This window comes from Eublepharis macularius, chromosome 13 (assembly GCF_028583425.1).
Source record: "Eublepharis macularius isolate TG4126 chromosome 13, MPM_Emac_v1.0, whole genome shotgun sequence".
Classification (NCBI taxonomy): Eukaryota; Metazoa; Chordata; class Lepidosauria; order Squamata; family Eublepharidae; genus Eublepharis; species Eublepharis macularius.
Genome location: NC_072802.1, coordinates 24,090,953 through 24,108,910, shown reverse-complemented (window position 1 = coordinate 24,108,910; position 17,958 = coordinate 24,090,953). Strand labels below are relative to the sequence as shown.

General features: G+C 46.4%; 1 protein-coding gene across 1 annotated transcript; it reads right to left on the bottom strand.

The window, feature by feature from the left end:
* Nucleotides 1-3,635: 3,635 nt before the first annotated feature.
* TSPAN6 (tetraspanin 6) lies at nt 3,636-17,555 on the bottom strand. The gene is made up of 8 exons (XM_054996388.1): nt 17,411-17,555; nt 14,781-14,969; nt 12,528-12,602; nt 10,979-11,077; nt 10,412-10,567; nt 9,717-9,800; nt 6,337-6,431; nt 3,636-5,716 (listed from the first exon to the last, which is right to left on the bottom strand). Exons 1-7 carry the CDS (start codon nt 17,495-17,497, stop codon nt 6,363-6,365), a joined length of 759 nt encoding a protein of 252 aa, XP_054852363.1. The 5' UTR covers nt 17,498-17,555; the 3' UTR covers nt 3,636-5,716; nt 6,337-6,362.
* Between the last annotated feature and the right edge of the window lie 403 nt (nt 17,556-17,958).

Sequence of the window (17,958 nt, the reverse complement as noted above, 5' to 3'; positions counted from 1 at the left end):
ATCTCATAGAGAAGACATAGGAAATTATTGTAGTTCTAGATTAAGAGTTATATGTATGCAGGGCTCATTTTGAGGGGGAACGTGCAGGAACGCAGTTCTGTCAGGTCCCCAAAGAGGTTACGTCAGGTGGCCCCACCCGACTCTCGGCCATTTTGGGCCCGTTTCAGCCTGGATTGGGGCTGAAACGCCCAGGATCGGGCCTCTGACGGCTGGTGGATCACTCTCCCACTCAGCAGCGGCCCGATCCTGACCATTTTGGGCCCCTTTTCAGCCATTTTCAGCCCCTTTTTGCCATTTTGGGCCCAATTTCGGCCAGAATTGGGTCCAAAACAGCCAGGATAGGCGATGTCGGGGGGTGTGGCATATGCAAATCAGTTATGCTGATGACACACTTCCAGTGATGTCAAGGGGTGTGGCATATGCTAAAAAGTCATGCTAATGAGTTCCTCCAGCTCTTTTTCTACCCAATGACCCCTGTATGTATGTAAAGGGTTGCCAAGTTGCAGCAGACTTATGGCAATCCGCAAGTCGAGGCAAGAGTCATTCAGAAGTAGTCACCATTGCCTGCCTCTGCGTAGCAGCCCTGGTCTCTGCTGGAGGTCTCCCACCCAATTACTAACCAGGGTCGACCCTGCTTTGCTTCCGAGATCAGGCTAGCTTGGGCCATCCAAATCAGGGCCATGAAAAGTTATGCTGAAAAGATATGAGGCGTACATTTTCTGGAGCACATCAATAAACGGGTTTCAGAGAACCTCTTTGAATTTTGCTTCATTTTGCTGGACATCAACATCAGGGCTCTACTCTCTGTCTGTGTGGCCGGGCAAGTATTGCAGTCCCTACCCCAGACCCATCGCAACAGACATCTTAGCATCCTTCCCTGCAGTCAGGTGATTCGACAACAACTTTCACATTTGATTCATCGCATAGGATCACCTTGGAGGGGAAGAGAGGTAAAAGATGTGCAAGCTGCAAGCTTCTCAACTTCCTTGCACAATTTTTTTTTTTAAAAAAAAAAAATGATAATCACCTGCTGAAAGTTGAATGTCAAAATGACTATACTGGACCACCACAACCAAAACCAGCTCGGGTATCACAAATGTGCACTTCCTTCTGCATTCCATCCTAAAGCTCATTTTGTGTCTGGCCACATGAGGGTTAAAGAATTATAAGTGTATGGAAAGAAATAATTCTGTCCCCTTCACCTCCCCTGCTAGGAAACGTATCTTAACTTTCACTGTATTTCACCCACCATCCACAAGAGATCCAAAGGACTTAGCCGTGTTCGTCTGTAGAAGCAAAATAGTAAAAAGTCCAGTAGCACCTTTAACTTCACTGTAGCATAAGCTTTCCAGAGTTGTGCTACTGGACTTTTTACAATTTTATCCACAAGAGGGCAGCCTTTATCCATAAATCCTCTTCGGCAACTTTGCTGCCCTAGAGTAACCTAATCATTTGACTCCCCTTCAAAGCAAGTTCTTTCCAACTACCTTAAGTCCTTTTCGGTGAATTTCTGGCCGAAATCCCACAAAGCACTATACAGCATACCATTCCCCCTCGGCCACAGACAGGAACGGGTGCCTGACTGTTGTAAGACATTACCCATGCTACGCAGCTTTTTAGAAAAGGGACTGGGGAAATACAGAAGTTGCACTGGAGAGGAAACTTTGCCTCTCTCCTTTCCTAAAGGGCGATTTGTCAATTTCACTTCTGTTATGGATAGGGGCAACAAAATCTCTTAGACTGGCATGGAGTTTGACAAAGGGTTCTTCAAGCTTTTGCCCCCCAAAGATTAGCAGCATCACCTGCAAAGAACGTTGCCAGTTCCCCTGAAGAGGAGAAACTCATCACCCCTGTTCATATTACAGCATACCTCCAGCAGGTTCCTGCATACAGTTGTCTGTAAGAAAGAGCCAACGTATATTTGTGTTGCAATTAAATCCAAGGACTAGCACCTGGCTTAATTTTGGGGGGGGGGGTATTACATGTCCAGCTGTACACCTGTTGAATGTAACATGAAAATTACCCAACACACACTAAAAAAAAAATTGAGTGTGTACTGCACACTGATTCTCCCTAACTTGTGAACAGGACTTCAGTCTAAGGGCAACATCTGGAGAGTGCCCTGTTGGTTTCTCTTTATGCCGGGGCAGAAAGGCCTCTGAATCATGGAAGAGTTTTGGAAAAGAAAAAAAGGGGGGGTGCAGGGAGGTGGGGATGGGGCTGTTGCCCGGCGCCATACAGGAACTATCCATAAAGTCCCCATGGCAGCCACATCCTAGGACCACTAATTATGCTAAATGCAGATGAATCATCTTTTCAGCAAAATACTTCGAATTCAGAGCTGGGAAAGAGGCACCCTCTGCAACCAAAGCCCATCAAGGGAGGAAAATACCTGGCTAGAGAAATATCTGTTTAGAGAAATCTAGATAGGCCCAAAAGGAGGCCTTTGGCACCCCCTAAAGACTGACCAGCATATACTATAATGAAATCTCTTTTTGTTAAGGGCTCACCTTGCAAGCTTATTAGAACTACATAGCTACTCAGGCTGAGCAGTTTTCACAATTCGCTCTTCGCTAGCTTTTTGGCTATTGAATGCCCCCTTTCAATACCCTGCTCTGCATTTAGCTTTGTTTATAAATCCAACCCTGAAAAGCTTGTCAACACAAAGCCTCTTATGGTTTTGCTTTTAGCAAATGATCTCCAGGAATAGAAACATTAAACTGTACATATATTCTTGCTTTGTCTTGATTTTCATTACAAGGGGAAGATCAGCGGGAAGTACCGGGACCGGGGCACAGGGTCAGCAGCACAGCACGGTGGAGTTTCTGCTGAGATTCAGGCCAATGGTGGACCCTCTGCCAGAGATACTTGGCTCACCTCTTTCCACCAGGAACAGGACATCACCCCAAAAGCCCGAGTGACGCTGCAGTGGCCCTGGTGGGGGTAGCCTCAGAAATAACACAGCTCAAGTTTTTAAGCCTTGCTGGCACTTATGAGGCGAATAGGAGCAGAAGTAGTTCTACTCTTCTCCCTTCTATAAAATGCATTCAAGAGGGGGACATTAGGGGGGCACCTTGCCCAACGTTGAGCCCACGCTGAGAAAGACCCAAGTCTTTTTCTGACAAGCATTCCCGTGCACTGAGACACACATTTATGTAAAAAGAACCTGAAAAGAGGGCCCTGATATATAGGCTCAACTCAAGACACCATGAATAAATCGGTTTCTTTGTGGCATGTGTGAATCTGGCTCATTTCCAGGAACCCTCATGTGCTTCCCCCTGACTTCCAAGATTGAAGCCTTCAATCAAAGTCCAGTTAGTCTTGACAGTCTTTCTTTCCCAGTGATCAAGATTCTTAGTTGACTCCTTGTTAAGAATTGTAGGGGGGGAAAGACCTCAGCTTGTCTTCTGATGTCCTGACAAACTGGAGCTAGCTGGAGGCTTCAATCTGAGTATAAAGGGAAGAGGAAGGAGCAAGTGAGTAAGACAGCCTGGGAATTCAACAGGTTTGTGCTTGTCACATTGGGGGGGGGGGCGGCCAGGATTCGTTTAAGATGTCTGAATTCTGCCATATAAGCAAAAGGATTGACTCTGAGTGGAACCCAACCTCAAGAAGCAACAGACGAAGAAAAAAAGTACATCATTGTTTATTTTATTTTCAAGACCAGAGAATTTCTATTTAATACAAAACACCACCATGTGTTTAAACCATCCCGTAATACTGATGATCAAAATCACACCAACCCAGCGGGGGCGTGATTGCTAAGGCTAACAGCTCCCCACGGGGGCTTGCAGTACACACAAAAAGATCACTACAGCCCGACTTAAAAAACTTAAGGCTTTATCAAAATACTTTTTTTTTAAAAAAAGGAAATATAAAAACCTCAGTCAGGGAAAGGATGAAGGAAACACAGAGCCACGTTTCTGCCAAAAGGCAGAGGCCCAAGCTGAAAAGACTTGCGCTCATTTCCACAGGCAAAAAAAAAAATGGAACAGCCCCTTTTCTTACATTGTTGGTCTGCTCTGCTGCTAAGCACATCCAACTTCTGCTGAAAAGACATGATGTGACTTCAAGCGGGGAGGGAGTAGTAAATGAACAAGGACTGCCACCCATCCAGCTTTCAAAGCAATCGATTAGAAGAAACCCTCGAGAAACGAGCACTAACTGAAGTTATTTAAGGCTGTGGCCCGTGTGAACACGAAAGCATCAGACCCTTTGACAGGGATTAGTGTGTTAAGAAGGCCTGCTTTGGTAAAAGACAAAGTAAGCCATCCCTTGGTGACACAAGCACAGTATTTTTCCAAAATACGCAGAGAGGAGAGAGCCAGAAAGGGCTTAGCACACATTTAGCATTTAGTACTGTTTGCGCAAATGTTACTTTAGTGTTTTCACCTGTTTTTCCTTACTGTGGTATCCCAAAAATCTAACAGCAAGGATGCTAGCTTAATACAAGACAACATACACATTTATTCCTATATGTACTGGGTTTGTAGTGTGGTCCAATATAAAGGCCTTGAAGCAGGCGGTAGTATAGTTCTACTATCTCTGACCACCAAAATGGTCATAGCACATTTGGAAGAGCATGGTGTAAAGCGTGCTGGACTGGGACCTGCATTCAAGCCCCCATTCTGCCATGGAGCTCCATGGGTAACTCTGAAGCAGTCATTATCTGCCAGAATAACATACCTCATGGGGCCGTTGTGAGGATAATGTGAGGAAGAGAGTCACTTTGAGCTCCTTGGGATGAAGGGCTAGATAGAAATGCAACAGAAGTAAGTTACTCAAGGAAGAGAGAATGCCAAAATTGAGAAGCACCATCAAGAATGTTTCTCTGCACGCCCTTGAAGACATCACTGGGCACAAACTTTAGAAAGCATTTCTGATAGCGCTTAAAGGTGATGACAAAACACAGGGACAGAGTCACTTTTAAGGCTTGCAGGCCCAACCTCTTGGATTCAGCTCCGAAGGCAACAGGGGCATAGTGCAAACCTTGGAGGGCTGGTACAACATGCTCCCAAGTAAACCTTCAGAAGGCAGGTTGCAGCATTTCGTACCAACTGAAGCCTCCAAGCTGCCACTAAGGTCAGCCCTACACAAGGTACACTATAGTAGTCTAGCCGCAAAGGTGTAACTGGTGTGGCTGAGAGTTAAGGACACGGGCTCTTTTGGTTCTGGTACCCTTCTGTACCAGAGGGGAGGAAATTAACACATCCTTTCTTTCAAGCAAGGAATAGCAGCTTGTGCTTATAAGTGCTCTTCTATTTCCTTGTCTCAACATGACACCTATACTGAGACTTTAGTAATGCTTAATTTTAGTGAAATGGAATTAAGTGGCCAATTGATTAAGTGACTAAAACAGTGACAAAATCCTTTTGATGGCTGACGGCACTAATGGAAACCTCTTTCATTCTAAGCCCTGGCCTCGGAAAACTAGACTCCTCAGTTCACAGCATGCCTGGAGCCATGCAGTAAACTCCTGCCCTTTCTCGAGAGAACTGTTCACAGTCTCCCCTAAGCTAAGTGTCTAATTCAGCATTCCTTCAAGATACCAACATGGCAACAAAAGGAGAATATATCCATCGCTGCACTCAGTCCCCCGAAGAACAGATAGCTTCAGAAGAGAAAGGCCTAATCAACCAGATTCCAGCAGGTTGGAAGCAGTGAAGTGGTTCCCAAAAGTGTTATTTTTGTTGGTTTTATAAAATGTCCCAAAATCCTGAAAGGAAATAATGGAGAATGACAAAAATTAGAAGCAGCAGCGCTCAAACCAAATGCATCGTACACTTGGGGAACTTCCAAGAAGAGAGAGAAGTACGAGTAAAGGTGAAACACCATTGAAATACAAAGTTGTGTGGCATTTGGTTATAGAATAATCTTGACTGCAGCCCTTTCACTGCATAGCAAGCCAGCCCAGGTCCAGTGTCATTGCAATGGGTTCTGCAAATCAATGGTCTATGGCTATGCCAAACCAAACCCCACCATCTGTGATACAAATGTGCTGAATCTGCTTATTCAATTCTGCTTTTACTAATCAAAGGAGATCGTGAGAATCCATGAGAAGCACTGAAGCTTTTCTCTCACTCACTAGTACCCCACACACTCATTCCACATCCCCAGATTCATGTTTCATCAAGCACTGGCTTATCTTCACATCCATAAGGAGCAGAAACTTGCGTGTGTTTTTAAATGACTCTTAAGGTGCTCGGTATGCTGAATTCTGTATGCACTGCTGACCTCTGCACTTGAATGAAATATGCAGCACACACACACACAGGCTACAGTTCCTCTTTTAACTTGCCACTATGCACACAGCTAGACAGCGCAGCAGACTCATACCTTGTAGTGATTTGCGACCTTGCAAGTTATACCATCTCGTACTGATTGTTTGTGATGGACCGGGAGAGACAACAGGCAAGGAAGATCCCAACCAACTAAGAAGAAACAGAGAAGGGGCAGACAGGGTTAAATGGACAATGACGAGCTAAAAGCTGGCCGTTTTACATACCCGAGCTCCAGCCCCAGCCAACTGCTGCGACTGGGCAGGAGACCAAAGTCAAGATGACTCGCCAGCTGTTTGCACAAGTTAAAACTGGGGTGAGATTTTGAAGAAAAATAAAAACCAACGACCTCTTTTATTCCAGATTCAATACAGAAGAAACTAAAGAGGAACTTTTCTTGGCTCCTAGGAAATGGATCATCAACATTTTCATAAATTTCACAGATATTTTACTGGTATCATAGTCAATTATGCAGTCTTCAGCATTCAGAAAACTTGTAAAAAGCATACAAGCCAGATAGGGAGCTGTTCTATACATGCAAGTCAACCCACCCACCCCCAAAAGGGGGAGCAATAAATCTACAATCAACAGACCAAATGATAAACCCAAACCAAAAAAGGTTCAGCAACAGAAAAAATCTATTTCAAAAACATATATAAGCCTAGTTGATTATGCAAGCTACTTCCCAATTTTACCACTTCATTTTGCATGAAGACCACCAGTGTATTGTAGTGGTTAGTGTCGGACTAGGAGATCCAGGTTCAAATCCCCACTCTGCCATGGACGATGGCTGGGTGACTTTGGGCTGGTCACTTGCTCTCAGCCTGACCTACCTCACAGGGATCGTTGCCAGGATAAAATGGAGGGGAGGAGATTAATGTAAGCCACTCTGGATCTCCACTGGGGAGCAAGATGGCACATAAATGAAGGGCGGATTCTGGAGGATACCTGAACTGAATGAAACACATCCAGTTTGGGGGGGGGGGTTGTTTCGGGGGAGGGTTAGAGGGGCACAGAAGCAAGAACACCAGGAGGCAATCAAGAGGAAACAATACTGAAGATACTTAAGCCTCGTCCTGTTTTGCCAATAATCCACCTGTAAACACTTGCAGAGGAAACCGGGCCCAGAGAGAACGCCGGCCCTTCCTTCAAGTGGCCTCTCATTTCCTGTCAGATCAACTGTCAGATTAGGAGGTAATCACACACGTGGCCTTGTGGAGATGCGTGCCTGAGGCAGCATGCTTTCAAGAACAAAACAGCCGCAGAAGACTCCTATATTTATGGCACGGAGATTGTTAGCAATGTTGGCAATGCGAGAGGAAGCCAGAACAGGAAGCATTTAAGCGGAACTCCGCAGAGAGAGAGAGAGTGCACGGATGTACTTCACAAGGCCTTGGAACCCAGGCCCACAGCCTGGAAAGGAAAGATGCCCTTTTTTTCTTCAGCGTCTGTAAGCAGCAATTCAGCCAACTAATCTAGACCTTGTTCACACCAAGCTTTTTGGCAGCACAAAAGTGCTCACGTCCCGATAAGTAGTCCTATTGTTTTATTTCCTTCTTCAAGACTTAAGTTTTCAACTCTTCTCCCTTCTACTGGCTTCACGGGGTGGGGGGGGGGGCGGAGAGCTACCCCCTATCACAAGCAAAGCCCACAGAACTGGCCACAATTGATAATTCTCTTACTGATATTCAAACATCTTCCTTGAAGTCCCGAAATGGCAACAGCTTCTAAGAAACTCTCCTTTTCTTCTACTTTTTTGGTATTGTTCTTCACCATTTGAATTTTTATTAAGGCAACGCCGTCTCCTGGCTTTCTTCCAGTTTTGCTCAGTATAATATCGTAGGCAAGCAAGTGACAAGACCAGAGCAAGGCATTTGGCTGCACTGATCTCAAAGAATGACCATATTCATGTGGGGTCGTATCTGTACTATGTGGATCAGTACTGAATTACTGTGAGTTTCAACAGTAAGTAACCTTCCTATGTTCACTGAAGACACTTGACACCATATATAGGCATCAACGGGAGGTGTACGGCTAAGATCCCCACACCCAATACGTTCAGACAACATAATGGATAGCTAGTTTGGCGCAGCACTTAAAAGTGCTAGATTAGGATCTGGGCGTCCCAGGATCCAATCCCAACTGTCCTATGAAGTTTGCAGCGTGATCGTGGGCCAGTCACACTCTCTCAGCTTAACCTATCCCACAGAGTTGTCGTGAGGATAAAGTGGAGAAAGGGAAACTAATGTTTGCCATCCCGAGCTTCTTAATAACATTTGATTCATACACTGCCCTGGAGGACAACTTAACACCCATTCAAAGCGGTTTACAAAGTATGTTACTATTATCCCCACAACCATCACCCTGTGAGGTGGGTGGGGCTGAGAGAGCTCTGAGAAGCTGTGACTGACCCAAAGTCACCCAGCTGGCTTCAAGTGGAGGAGTAGGGAATCAAACCTGGTTCTCCAGATTAGAGTCCCGGCCCTCTTTAAACACTACACCAAGCTGGCTCTCTCTTTTGCAGAAATGGCAGGTTAACAATATGCTAAAGAATATGAACAAAGCAGCTTCCAGAAACACTGGACTGATTCACAAGACAGCTGACAGACCCCACGGAAGACTCTGTGGATGCTGTTAACCCTCCTCCTTATAACATCGCTCATTATTATGCCAGTATCCCATAAAAGGAAGCATACGGTCACTGCCCTGGGAGTGCCTAGTACTGTGTTTCTGAAGAAGCTAAGCAGGTGTGGACTGGATCAGTGACTGAAAGGGAGATCACAGGGAGCTGCAAATAAATTGCCTGGGCCCTCTACAGAAGAGCAGGGAATGAGCACAACAAAAACAAAATGCATCATGTGAGAGCTGATGCTATAGTCACTTTAGGCCAAATGGTATATCTTGCCACAGAAAGTGTGTCAGAGTCTTATGCTACAATAAAATTGGTTAGTCTTAAAGGTGCTACTGGACTCTTTTTGATTTTGCTACCACAGACTAACACGGCTAACTCCTCTGCACCTTTTACATCTGGTCGCTTTTAAGCCCTTGCAATATCTGCTCTGAACGGGCACGTGACCTTAAGAAAGCAACTCCCAGAAGAATGAGTGGCAGCAAACTGGCCCACCTAATATTGCTGTTCTGCCACGGCAGACTTCCTGAAAACAACAGACCGGCATGCAACAGCCATACATTTATACAGCCAATGGCCACCTGACCATACACAGGGCATTCCTGGCTAAGAGCCAGCCACCTTGGGTGTCTGCTAAGAGGAAGGTCTTATCAGCACAGCAGCTAGTTACTGCCAGATTGCCTTGCTGCCTCTCGTATCTGAAGTGTGCTGTGCTCTTTGAACCCAGCTAAGCAGGGATCAAAGGTGGGGGGGGGGGAACAAACCCAGCAGAAGTGATTACATGCAAGGACTCTGAAGGAAGACTTTACCTGGAAGCAAGCAATGCCGAAAGAGATCCCAGCTACAATGCTCAGCTTGGACTCCATTGTCTGTGTCACCATACTGAAGCAACCCTGCAGGGGCGGGGAGAATAAAACAGCAATGAGCCTCCTGACGACACTGCCTGTGAAAAACAAACATCTAAAGCCCTCAGACCTGGGCAGATGATTCAGGCCTTGCAAGTTAGCTAAGGTCTGTGCAGCAGCAGCTCCCTTGATCTGACCCAGTCTACTCGGCAATATCACTGCCAGTTGAGCCAGCTGACCTCAATAGAACTTCTTTATTGTGCTAGACTTGGAAAATATTGCCCCAGCGCATGACAAGAGTAACCACCCTCCATTCAACTAAATTGAGCAGCAGAGCTTCACACCAGCAGGGACTCCAGGTCTCCAAAAACCCAGCTCCAGCCAGTGTATCACACTGGCCTGCTCAAAGGGAAGAAGCAAGTAACAAAGGTTAAGCACGAGCAGGTATCACAGCTCTTGTTCATATTGAGAAGTTACAGCCGCCAGCAACGAAGACCCTGCTTTGAATGACACACACTCCCTGCTTTTGACCCCCACCTCCACCATACAGTCTGACCCGCCACCGGAAACCAAGCCTTATTTTTAAGATAGTAGTCTTGGCTCTTCAAGCCCTCTGTCCAGGACGTGAGGACGGAGGGCATGGCTTTGAAGTCGCTTACTTTCTGGTACACCTTTTCCTTGGCTTTATCTAGATCCTTCATCTCTCTCATTGTACAGTTCTCCCCGGTCTTGCAACAGCTGAAGGGTATTCCTTTCTCTTTGTAGTATGCAGTTTTCTCCCAATCCGTAAAGTTTGCAACACCACAGCAGTGTAACTGTGAAAAAAAAGGAGGAGGTGTGACAGTGTATCTTGCATGCCACACCTCTACATTCTTGACTTTAAAAAAAACTTTTTGTCTCTTGCACCGCAATCTATTGATTGTTGCATACAGTTACATGTGCATGGATTCTTCTGGGGATCATTGCTGGAGGAGGAAAGGAAGACTTCACGAAATCGGAACAGCTCTGAAACAAGAACAACCTTTCAACAGCCTCTCTGCTACCTCACCTTGCCGCCAGCAGAAATATTGTTCCTTTCTTAATGCCCCCATTTTGAAGCATATGCCCCGTCTCTAAATATAACTCCTAGGATTTCCATGAATGGAGAAGGAGGACACGTAATATGCTGGAGGAAACAGGCAGCCCCAGTAGCTATGCCCCATAAGGAGAAACAAGCAGTTGCTCACTGTGCTCTGGATGGTATCAACAGCCCGGCTCCGTTCATCTGTAATCCCGGTGTATTTATCCACAGCACTTTGATAGTTATCCTTGAAACTGCTCTTAATCTGCAAGAAAAGATACTAAGCACCTCTAATACAGGGCTCTCTCTTCACTGAAGAAATTTATTCAGTTATACGGATGTTAATTGATTAAATCTGTGCATGATGGAAAATACCTTTGCATTAACAGGAACATTTAAGATGATGCCTACATGTGTTGGAGGAGGTGCCCTTTTAGAAAAGGGGTCTTTCCTCTTCTAAAACGGCAACCACAATTTTTAAAATCACATCTATTAAAAATAAACGTATTTGAAGAAACGTGCTGCATAATCAGGGGCATCACTCATTTTAATGAAAATCTTACAGGAAAACTGAACACTGCAGTCCTAGCTGCAGATTTCCACGCAGAACAGCCTTTTGGGACAGCTCTGCTGGAACACACACACGTGCCCCAGAAGCTCCAGCCATGCCAGGAAGGATCTTTTCTGCTACCTTTAAAATCGATAGAAGTAAATAGGACTGTTTTCCCCATCGGCATCACAACTGGACTCATATTAACCTGCAGGCAATCTGACATTGCAAAAGAAACTCGGAAGACACAGGCTTGGATCCCAGAGTGTCCTTGCACTATCAAAAAGCATTTCAGCTTTTGCAAGGAGAGTTTGCAGATTTTTTGGTAATTCTCTCCCCCCACCTTTTTCTTTACCAGATCTCAGGCCATTCTCAAATGTGTTTTCCAACCCCCAGAAGTGCCTTTTGGAGGCACAAGCAGCTGCAAGGCTCTGCTTTGCCAGCAGAAGCCCCTGGACACAGATTAGGATCAAAGCCATTAAACTTAAATACTCAACAGAACACATTCTGGAACTCCCTGTTCTTAAAGCAAAGCAAGACAAATTTCTTCACGCATAGCACCCTTAGTATGAACTGCAGAGTCAAATGCCATCAAACCAACACTGCACAGTGATATTAAAGAAAAGGAAGCTAAGGACCAATGCCCAAACTGCTTGCGGGAATACTAAACTTGTTTGGTGTTGGTGGACAGTGCCGTCAAGTCATAGCTGACTTATGGTGACTCCGGCGGGGCTTTCGTGGCAAGTGTCGCCTCTGCAACTCTGGTCTTTGGAGGTCTCCCATCCAATTACTAACCAAGGCCGACTCTGCTTAGTTTCTGAGGTCTGACGAGGTCAGGCTTACCTGGCCTATCCAGGTTAGGGGACCCTTGTTTAGCCAACTAAAAAAATATTTTCCAAAGTTTTGTTTAAAAAGGGAAGTTGACCTACGACTGGATGTTTTCCATCCCCAAACTCTTCTACGTTTCAGATCTTGAAAGCTGCACTCAAGACGCTGAATGCTAAATTTAGGAGGAACCAACAGCGAAGACCCCTCCCCTCAGTCATTTCAGAGAAAACAACCACACATCCTGCCACATGCATTTTGGAGGAAGAAAAGCCAGCCAACATGCCCAAAGTACAGGATATGAAATTCCCAAACTTCATTAAATAAAAAAAACCCTCACCTCATGTCTGAAAACAAAGCCCACAATAGCAGCCACCAGCACAACCAGGAAGACGAGGATTAAGAGCATTGCGTACTGTGGACAGAAAAAGAATACATCAGAGCCCACAACTGATACAAAATCACAGATCTACACCCTTAGCCACTATCGCTGGATAAGTTCTGGGCAAAATTCTGCAACTCGATACTAGCAGAAAAAACAGCAGCAGAGTCTGCACACCTGACAGTTTCCTTACGGTTAGCTGAGCGTTGCCGCTTGGCCTTCCCAAGCAGCTGCACTGAATACACAACCCCCAGATTGCATCATTCGACCTTGGCACCAACTATGAATCAGAGGAACGTTTTTGAAGAGTCACCCGCTGCTTTTCCTAGCCCAGAAAAGTCACTCTGTGGCCACAGGCCAGCTTATCCATTTATGTCACATTTCTGCAGTACAAGTAGGTGCACGGAGAAGCCAGCTGCTTGCCATCTTCATGCACTCTGGCAGGGGTCAGCACATGCTATGTCTCTTCTTTTTTCTTTTTTTTTGAGCAGCAAGTGAATATGTTTCTTTAAGTATGCGACCAAAGTGGATCTGCACAAAGTATGTAGATATCCTTCAGATACACGTTCTTTCCATGCCAGTGTATCAAACCACATGAAAATATCAGAACAATCTCATCTGTGCCTAATAAATACCCCAAATCAGCCGGAGTTGCTGTGAGAAAGCTGGACTATAAATCACTTTATATCTAAACAAGAAGAAACTCCTGCTGGACAAGTAAATATAATATATCCTTTTGCTAAGATATGTATAGAGGAATTGTCTGCCCCAGATCTTTGTAGTCTGCCCCAGATCTTTGCTGGTTATGTGTGTTCAATCACCCAGCACATGCAATGGATCACAGAAACGTTACTGAACAGCCTTGGAATCACCCCCACAAACCCCTTCAATTTCATTTGGAGACATAGTCAGTGTTACCGGTACACAAAGACCTGTACAGAAACCAAAGATCATAGGCAGCAACACTGGATCAAATAGGAAGAAGAATAATGAAGAATCAGACTCTATAAGAATAAAGATGTGAAGACTCTCAGGGTAATTATTAAAAATGGGGGGGGCGGGGGGGCAAAAAAAGCTTTCCCCATCACCCCCTTCCCTCCAACCCCATAACATGTTTCCTTTCAAAATGAATGAAAAGCTCTAAAGCGAAGGTTTTACTCACTCAAAACATGCAGCATGGAAACAGTTTCAGGTAGGTGATCGTGTTGGTCTGCAGTAGAACCAGGGCCGGAGCGCCCGTTGAGGCCAAGCAGGCGGTGGCCTCAGGCGCGGGGTGCCGGAGGGAGCGCCGGAGGAGGCGCGGGGGGCAGAAGCGTGTGCCACAAAACAGCAGCCTCCTATCCCTCCCGTCCCGTGCTGCCGCCAGCACAAACCCCCAGCCGGGCGCAGCCGCCGCGGGCAGGCATCTGCGGCGGCGCAGGCAACCGAGCGGGAGAGTTCGGAGGCTGCCCGCCGCAGTGATCGGCCCGGCGGCGGCGTGGGCGCTCCTGTGATGACAACTCTTTCTGTATCTTTTACACAAGATTATTTACTACATTAGATAATGATAATTCCTATGCATACTGTAGACATAAACAACTTATTTTAAAGGAATGTTTATTGTTTAAATGTGAATATTTTTTGTAAAAATTAGTATGTTGTAATAGTCTGATAATACATTATTAAAAACCCATGTTTTCAGCACCGTAACTGTATCCAGTGCTAGTATTATGATTGTATGAGACTATTCGAGTCCAAATAATGCATTTACAACAAAATTTGTTTTTCGGTTTCATATTTATCTTTTTCCTACCTCTCATACTTTTATAATTTTTCTTGGTGATAACTATGGCGTTTATACTTTTAAATTCCTTAAATAGACTAAACTGTACAATTTTATATGCTAAGTTGTAAATGATTCATTTTTTGTTAACGTAGTAAAATGACTTCAGGTTTGACAGGATAGTAGGTATTGCATACTTTTTGATTTTTCTCTAACATATCCCCAGGAAATGAATTTTCTTCCATGGCTTCGAAATTTCCACAAATTTTACATCTCCACGCAAGAATCAGTTACAAGTACTGCTAATCAAACTCTAACCTCCTCAAAAAGCAGGAAATTGTCCAGGCAGAGAAAGAAAAGGGCGAAGAGGGCAGGCAACTGCTGGTGGAGTCCCGAAAATCTCAAGACAGCTGCAAAATCCGAGCCCCTTTCACCCCATGACCCCTTACCAATTTTAGCATCCATGTGCTTCCACGGCAGGTGGCGAAGCAACCAAAGGTGCCCAGGAGGATAACAACAACACTGGAGCCAATCAAGATGTAGGGAACATTGGTGGCCTTCTCATTTAACAGGGAGAAATACACCTCCAGGCTTACTTTTCCCCAGATGCCAACCGCCAGAAGGATAATGCCAGAGAACTGGAGAAAGAAGAAAGGGGGGAAAGACTCTGTTAGTCAAAACGAGCTGTTTGGAGAAGTGTGCACAAAGGCACGAGGCTTCTATAGAAGGCTTACCTTATGATAGTTTATGAACAGCTACGGCATACACAAAACCACACCTTTACATGCCCTGATAATCTATACCACCTGGGTGCATTGGCCCCCTCCGCCATAAATATGCACAGAAGGGCTAGAAAGAATCCCCCCTCCTTTCTCCAAACCTTACTTCGAGTTCAACGAAGTGGTTTAAGGGGCAATAGCTCCACGTTATCTCACATATGCACCTTCAGAGATAACAGCAGTAACCTCCCCCCTGCTTAAGTTCACCATTTGGGTTTGAACAAGGCAGATACAAGTCTGACTTTCCACGTCAATGAGGCCAACAGCGGCTTCCGTTGCAGGGTTCTCGTGAGCAGAGAAGATTGCAGGCAAGACTGCTAAAGAAATAGGAGCCGATCCAGAAACAAGACTGCAGAAGGGCTTACGTGAAAATGTTGTCGCAGGAAAAAACAAAGCTATGACCCTAGAAAGCCCCTGTGTAATACGGGTGTCTCTCTCCTAGCCCCCGTAGCGTTTGATAAATATAAGGCAAGACCTCAAAGGTATCCAAGCCTTAGGGAACAGAACGGATTATCCATTTCCTTTAGAATCAAGGGAAGAGCGTCCACGCACTGCAGGGAAGAGAGCGAACCTGTTCCTACGGAGGGGGGACCACACTCACCTGACTCAGAGGCCTGCAGCAGCAGCAATGGAAGGAAAGGACAGGATTACTGAGTGCATTCCACATGTTATTGCTATTCACAGACAAGAGTCAACGAAGCACAGGGCACATCGAGGCTGGAGGGGCACTCTGGCACAGAAGGGCATGTCAACCGTTTTATGCCGCTTTTTGCCATAGGTGCCACTCGCACAGTTATGGGAGGCTGTCCTATTATGCCCTAGAGCCCGGAAAGTCTATGAGAAAGGGAGGCTTTGCCTGGAGTTGTGCTTTAAGGGGTGCTGGGAAGAGAGAGAGAGAGATGTCATTTCTTTCCATTTATGAATCTACGGAATTTAGCTTCATGGAGATGGGGAGGGATGTTACAGAGCAAACGACTGCTGTAAATTTTTTTCCCCAGTGGGAGGGAAAAAACTGCAGGGTGAAAGGTCACTGCCATATATATGGCTTGCATTATTGTTCCTTATGAGGCTGCAAGAGGGGAAACTCAGAGAAGGGGAGAATGTCTTCCTTCTGTTGGATTTTGGGGAGAATGCAAAAGACAGAATCGCATTTTCTATAGGGAAAAATTGTTCTATAGGGCTTGTAGATTCTGGACTACTGTGCTATAGAGAGTCAAGATACAGAGTTTGGGAGAGGAAGGGGTTTTGGGGTGTCCTGTGTTAAAGCAAAGGAGAAGATATATGGTGGGGGTTAGGGAACACAGAATGGGACATCTGCAGGTGAGGACAGAACTGACCCAATTGTGCGTTGTGTGTAAGACTGGGACAAGTTCTGTCTCTCCCCACACTCTAAAAGAACGTTTATAGGGCTAACTTCTTCTACTGCCGTCTATGGAGTTGAAGCCAGGGCTAGGACAGAAGGAGGAACCGAGATCAGAGAGGTAAGAGAGCATGTGCCCTATTGTTCTCTATGGGGTTAGGAGATATGGGAATGGGGAGAAGGGATTCTCAGTGCAGTTAAGAGACACAGAACTGGGGTGCATCTGGAACCAACCCTATTGCAGTTTGTCGAACTGAGACCAGCACCGTCTGTCCCAGCACACTCTACAGGAACAGGACAGGTTTACAAGACAGGTTTACAAGGGTTGTCTGACCCACTGGGGTGAGGGAAATGGGAGCTGAAATTAGCATCTGTCCTGCAGAGCTGGAAGAGGAACAATGACGAGAGAAAAGACGAATTCTTCTTTATTGTTCTCTATGGGATTAAGTTGGGAGATATGAAGGGACTGCAGCATCTTCTATGTTGTGTGGGAATGGGGAGAGAATATCCTTTATGGGGTAGGTCAGGGGGAAGGGGGGTCTTCCCAGCATCAAGACAGAGTTTCTCCTCTCATTTATGGATGGAGAGAAACGCCGCCTGCCGGATTAATGGGCCAGCCGGGCCCCCACTGCTATCTACGGGTTTAGGGAAGAAGCTTTCTGCCCTCGCGCATTCTATGGGGCCGGACTCGCAGGGATGCCAACAGTCCAGGTGGTGGCTGGAGGTCTCCCGGGCTTACAACTGATCTCCAGTCCCGGCGAGGGAGACCAGTTCCCTGCTGCTTTGGAAGGGAGCTCTAGGGCATCATATCCCGCTGACACCCCTGCCCTCCCCAAGCCCGGAGCTGGCATCCCTAGCCCGGGGGAGGGTCTGCCCCATTGTTCTCTACGGCCGTCTGGGGCAGCCAAGCGCGGGGCTCGCAGGACGCCGAGAAGCTCACCCAGAAAACGAAGCTGTAGATGACGAGGACGCTCTTGAGGCAGGTGATGACCGGCTTGGTCTGCAGCCTCCGCGAGGGGGACGCCATGCCCGAGCCAGCCGAGCCGCCACACACCGCCGGACTCCCACCCTTCAGCCGCCCGCCAGCGTCGAGCCCCGGCGGAACGAGCCGAGTCTTTCCGGAAGTGGCCGAAAGCAAGCCCAGGCAGCGCTCCCCGCCCCGCCAGCGACCGAGCCAAGCCGAGTCTTTCCGGAAAGTGCCGAAAAGTAAGCCCAACTCTGTCAGCTACGCGCTTGGCCGGAAGAAGCCGATCCTCTCCGGAAGGTGCCGAAAAATGATCGAGAATTGGTCCTGCTCACAAGCGCAGAGCCCGATCCCTTTTGAAGGATGAAAAGAGAGGCGCTTCCCCTGGCTGTAGTCAACCGCGTTCGTTTTACGGCCAGCAGATGGCGCCAGTCAAGCGTGAAAGAATTAAAGAATCAATTCTCAAAACAGGAAGGTTGGGCTGGTCCCCTTGTAACAGAGGCCAGACAGAAATTCAACAGGCT